The sequence below is a fragment of the Nuphar pumila genome, chromosome 1 (assembly GCF_984573655.1).
Source record: "Nuphar pumila chromosome 1, dmNupPumi1.hap1.1, whole genome shotgun sequence".
Taxonomy (NCBI): domain Eukaryota; kingdom Viridiplantae; phylum Streptophyta; class Magnoliopsida; order Nymphaeales; family Nymphaeaceae; genus Nuphar; species Nuphar pumila.
In genome coordinates this window covers 6,513,414-6,519,157 of record NC_143249.1, presented here as the reverse complement: position 1 = coordinate 6,519,157, position 5,744 = coordinate 6,513,414, and the positions used below count along the sequence as shown (strand labels likewise).

The 5,744-nt window shown below is 40.7% G+C and overlaps 1 protein-coding gene across 1 annotated transcript; it reads left to right on the top strand.

Moving 5' to 3' along the window:
• Positions 1 to 238: 238 nt before the first annotated feature.
• Positions 239 to 4,364, top strand: LOC149847817 (putative xyloglucan glycosyltransferase 5). Its single transcript, XM_090002620.1, has 5 exons — positions 239 to 1,846; positions 2,159 to 2,467; positions 2,552 to 2,842; positions 2,929 to 3,042; positions 3,165 to 4,364. Exons 1-5 carry the CDS (start codon positions 1,130 to 1,132, stop codon positions 3,798 to 3,800), a joined length of 2,067 nt encoding a protein of 688 aa, XP_089858746.1. The 5' UTR covers positions 239 to 1,129; the 3' UTR covers positions 3,801 to 4,364.
• The last annotated feature ends 1,380 nt before the right edge of the window (positions 4,365 to 5,744 follow it).

Below are 5,744 nucleotides of genomic sequence, written 5' to 3'. Positions count from 1 at the left end.
GTTGGTTTTATTAGGCCATATTTCCCCATTCGTTTTTTATTTAGAGTTACAACTTTTGTTACCTTACAATTCCTCACATCAAAGTTTATTTTCTCTTTTCAAGTTTTTAGATAGTTATATCCATAAGATGGATTAGAGTTACACAGCCATTTGCCATAACTACTTAATAACATGCCCGAGTCCGAAAATTCAATATCGATAACGATTTGTTATTAATAAAGGCTATATAGATCAGTTAGCTGGGGTCAAGATTTTTTTAGAAAGAGAAAAAAAAAAAACAGAAGCCAATACTTGGCTTGAGTGATACTACACCCATAGCACACCCACATTGTCTCTTGGAAGGGTGTCTTTGTGATTTGAACTATGAGGGTAAGTACCCTATGTGGGGCCAACCAACCTACAATGGTACCCTTCAATTTATTTTCATGCATGCAGGGTTCCCATGGTTATGAACTAGGCAATCGTGTTCATGGCCACATGCATGATGATGAAGCATCCCGCGTACTTTTTGCACATTTAATATTTTAAGAATTTTTTTTCTTAGCTGGCCTAGTCTGTGATGTATTTAGGGAGTAATGGTGGAGAGTACCATTGGAGATCCAAATTTGTGAAGATCAAGCTCAGTAGGGATCCACACGCCCCATTCTTCCACCACCATCTTCAATTCCCTTTTCACCAACCTGTGTTTTCTCTCACCTTTTCTATGCCTGTACAGGTTTCTATCCCAATCTTGTGCTGAAGAAGCCCTAGGTGGGTCTTCATTTCTGATGCAGTAATTACTTTTTCCTTGTCACTTTTTGGCAGTTTTAGGGTTCATGGGTGGTGCTCTTTGTGCCCTCTTTTACATTATGGTAACGTAGTTAAACGACTCGTATGGATGTGGAGCACACACATGACCTGGAAACTTTCATTCCCTGTACAATGCTGGTTTTTCTAGGGTTGACTGTGGTGGGCATTGCAGAAAAATCTAGGGTCTTCCCTCTTTCTACTTGCCCAATGTGCCTGAGTGTGGAGTAGGTGTAAAGAGTGTGCCATCCAGGGTGTAGGGTTTCCCTTTCCTTGTTTGCAATTGTGGGTTTTGAAATTTGTGGGATTTTGTGAAGTGGGTTGGAGGAAGGAGGGAGAAAGAATGTCCCCAAGTTTTGATTTTTCAGATTGGTGGTCTAGGGAGACAAGGAAGGGTACCCCTGTTGTGGTGACAATGGAGAACCCCAACTTCTCTGTGCTGGAACTGGATGGGCCGGAATCGACGTTCCGGCCGGCAGAGAAGGATCGCGGCAAGAACGCGAAGCAATTTACTTGGGTGTTGCTTCTCAAGGCCCACCGGGCAGTCGGCTGTGTCGCCTGGATGGCGACGGCACTCTGGACGCTGCTTGGAACGATCCAGAAGCGATTGATCTTCCGGGAGGGTGTGGTGGTGGAGTCAGAGAAGCCGCACAAGAGTAGGCTCTTTAGATTCATCAGGGCTTTCTTGGCAATTTCCATGGCATTCTTGGTTTTTGAAATGGTAGCTCACTTGAATGGTTGGCACTTCAGTAAGCCCAGTTTGCATATGCTGCACATATCTGAGATCCAAGGCTTCGCTCACGCGATTTACTTGTCGTGGTTGTCGTTTAGATCCGACTACATTGCTCCCCTGATCCAGGCTCTTTCGAACTTCTGCATAGCTCTCTTCCTCATTCAGTCCGCAGATCGGATAATTCTCTGCATTGGTTGCTTCTGGATCAAATATAAGAAGATTAAGCCTCGGATAGAAGGTGATCCTTTCAAATCAGAAGATGCAGAGCAGCCCGGGTATGAGTACCCCATGGTTCTTGTTCAGATTCCTATGTGCAATGAGAGAGAGGTAATAAAATTGGGGTCCCCATTTTGAATTTTACACATAATACATTGTTTTTTTTTCTGTTCTTATGTGTGCATATATTTTTTCTGGATATTGTAGTTGGTTGATATGACTTTACTAATAGAAAAGTTCTGTTTGAATGGATGATAGATCTGATATTTACTTGCCCAATTCTTTTGTATGATTGAGTTTTATTTGATAAAAGAGCTTCAGTTTGAGGGTATCACACAAGTGTCCTGGAGGTGGATTAGTATTGTGCTAACAAATGCAGCTTTCTTCCTATTTATTCTGATATGAAGCTGTTATTGGCAATAGGTGTATGAGCAATCAATCTCTGCTGTCTGCCAGATCGACTGGCCTAAGGACCGGTTGTTGATCCAAGTTCTGGACGATTCGGATGAGGAGCGCATCCAGAGTTTGATCAGAGCTGAGGTTTCCAAATGGAGCCAGCGTGGTGTGAACATTGTCTACAGGCATCGTTTAATGAGGACTGGTTATAAGGCTGGCAATCTCAAGTCTGCCATGAATTGTGACTATGTCAAGGCCTACGAATTTGTCGCTATCTTTGATGCTGATTTCCAACCGAATCCTGATTTTCTTAAGCAGACGATACCACATTTCAAGGTTGGTTGTAATCTGATGAAATTCTCAGTATTTTATCAGTAGGATCATCAACTTGTTCTAATTGTGGCTATCATGGCGTTGCAGGGTAATCCTGACCTTGGGTTGGTTCAGGCTCGTTGGGCATTCGTAAACAAGGATGAGAACTTGCTAACACGGCTCCAGAACATTAATCTTTGCTTTCATTTTGAGGTGGAGCAGCAGGTCAATGGCGTTTTTCTTAACTTCTTCGGATTTAATGGGACTTCTGGTGTATGGAGGATTAAAGCCCTTGAAGAGTCTGGTGGTTGGCTTGAAAGAACTACCGTGGAGGATATGGATATTGCTGTCCGAGCCCATCTAAATGGATGGAAATTTATCTTCCTGAATGATGTCAAAGTACTCTACACTACTCTGTTTTCAGTGTCCTATCCTAGACATTGAAATTAGCTGTTTCTCAATTGTTGGATTACACTTCTTCTCAGGTCCTCTGTGAAGTTCCAGAATCTTATGAAGCTTACCGTAAACAGCAGCATAGGTGGCACTCAGGTCCGATGCAGCTCTTCCGATTATGCCTTCCAGCCATCATCACTGCCAAGGTTTCTGTTGTTTCTGATGTTTGTCCCTTGGTTGATGCTTGATTCTTAAATAATTATCTTGTTTGATTACTCTGACACTTTTTCTCAGACAGTATGTTATTTTTTCCCAATTTTTGGTGCAGATTTCAATCTGGAAGAAGTTCAATTTGATTTTTCTGTTTTTCCTTTTGAGGAAACTGATTCTTCCGTTTTATTCCTTCACATTATTTTGCATTATTCTTCCTCTAACCATGTTCATACCGGAAGCCGAACTGCCTGTCTGGGTGATCTGTTATATTCCTGTTTTCATGTCATTTCTCAACATTCTTCCTGCCCCCCGTTCCTTCCCTTTCATTGTTCCCTATCTTCTCTTTGAAAACACAATGTCTGTGACTAAGTTCAATGCAATGATATCTGGGCTATTCCAGCTTGGGAGTTCTTATGAATGGGTAGTTACCAAAAAAGCCGGTAGATCATCAGAGCCTGACTTATTGGCTGCAGCTGAGAGAGAGTCAAGGAGCTTGAACCAGCAGCTTACCCGGGGGTCTTCTGAGAGCGAACTTTTGGAGCTGAACAAGCTGAACGAGTGCAAAGCAGTTCCACCTAAAAGGAAGATGAATAAGATATACAGGAAAGAACTGACTCTAGCATTTCTCCTCCTCACTGCAGCAGCCCGGAGTCTGCTGTCAGCTCAAGGCATCCATTTCTACTTTCTGCTCTTCCAAGGGGTATCTTTTCTCCTTGTGGGCCTTGACTTGATTGGTGAGCAGATGAGCTGATGCAGGAAAATTCCGCTCCAACTGGATTCACCTGTGGAAAGTAGCATTTCAGCTCCCGGAAGCTCTGTTATGTGTACAATTCACTTAAAGATAGCCAATATGTCCATTCGGGGGTTTGATTCTTCGCATTTACTAAGACGGGTGAGAAAATTTTCCATCCTAAAAATAAAAATTTCTTGGTGTAGCCGAGTGAGGTAGTATTGCAAGTGACAGTGTAAGAATTTTATCAGTCTCTTTTCCTGCTTTAGTTCTTTGGATTGCCCAAGCCTTTCTTTGCACTCTTTCTCAGTTATATATAGGCATTCATCTCTCAATTGGTATAGGTAGGATGGGACTTAATTCTTGTTGGGTGTTATTTTCTTGTGTTAGGCTCATCCCCATTATGTATCTAAAGAGTTAAGGAAAAACCCAGAAAAAGAAAAGGGAAGAAAAAGATGAATTTGGAAGACTTTGAAAATTGTGGGAGTTGGGTCTGGTTCCACCAATTAAGAAATACTGAGATGTAAACAGTTATCTGTAAATTTCAATTAATTGAGTTGATTTAAAGTAATTTATCAGATTTGTATGTGCTGTGTTAGCTTTTCTGTGGTTTTCTTTTCCTTTCTTTACTATGTTGGTTTATAGCATGTGGTAACAGATTTGTCGGCAGTCTTGATGATGGAGCCAGATATGGAGGTTTCTGGTATACCCAACACCTTTCTATTATGGTTAAATGATGGAGCCTTGTAGAGATTGGCTTTGGACCACGAGGGTCCCTCTTGTCTCATGAGAGAATTTTAATTTTCACTAGATGACTAGAATATCTAAAATCAAGCATCCTATGTTTATACAATTTTTAAAATTTTTACAGTCTTCCTGAATTTAATTTGAAGGGTTTGTCCCTCTGCACATCTGAGCATTTCATTTACACTCTAAGTCTTCAAAGGCACAGTGACTAGACCCAACTGTTTGTACTACTATGAGCTGACTTGCCATGTAATCTGAATCACTGGTGATGTCCTTGACTGGTGTCCAAGTGTGTCTTAGTTGGGTGACCTGAGCTTGACTTACCAGGGTGAGTCTAGAGCTGGCAGTTCCTTGTGCAAGTTGGCTTATTTTGTTGCCTTGTGTTCAGACTGGTTGGTGGAATCAACTGTAGAGACACGCTGTTTCCAAACTTGCCCTTAACTACCTTGGTATTATCTACCATTATGCAAGAGTGCATTGTAATGAGAAAATTCCATTCAAGGGCCAACCATTCACATTTAATTCCAATATGGGCGTTACGTTTATGAATTTACTGATATTGGCCTTTGTTTTCTTGGAAACTGCCAAACAAAAGCCTACCTTATTATCTATTAAGTCGCAAGTAAAACTACAACAATAACCTTCACAGTGAAAATTTGAAAATATATTTTCCCTTATGAGGATGATTGAGTATTTTTCAAGTTCAAAGGGAAATACAGAAAACCAAATGTAACTGCCTTTTGTTTGGGTTAACTCAAGGCCTCTATTTTGATAGTTTTCATCAAACTTATGACCCACATCAGGAATTTCATAATAGTAAGGCTCATGTTTTGGATTAGGGCCAAAAGGTTGGCTCCTAAATGAAATTTTTCTCATTGTAACCACAAAAGTGCTGCTTGCACATGCAAATTGTCTGCTCTTAGTTTCTCGTTTGTTGAATTGCTAACAGAGCCTAGATGTTGTTATCAAGCGTAGGTAATCCTGGAATTAATTTTCTTTTTGTTTTAAAAAGATGGTCCCGGCCTTTAGATTTTGTAGATGTGTGTATCTGAGGCCATTTAAATAAAATCTCAGCCTAGATATTTTATTTTTCTTTAAAAAAAAATGGATGGGGGAAACATAAGGCGGACAGAAAAGAAACGTATTTGAATAAAATAAAACGTGAAAACAAAGTAAATGAGGCTTGGAATCTTCCTTGTGGGCTCTTTTAATAGGGAG

Excerpts from the sequence above, each read along its gene's own strand:
- LOC149847817 (XM_090002620.1), top strand. The coding sequence starts at position 1,130 with ATGTCCCCAAGTTTTGATTTTTCAGATTGGTGGTCTAGGGAGACAAGG. Across the intron at positions 2,468-2,551 it reads AGACGATACCACATTTCAAG|GGTAATCCTGACCTTGGGTT; the intron begins GTTGGTTGTAAT and ends ATGGCGTTGCAG. Across the intron at positions 3,043-3,164 it reads CAGCCATCATCACTGCCAAG|ATTTCAATCTGGAAGAAGTT; the intron begins GTTTCTGTTGTT and ends TTTTTGGTGCAG.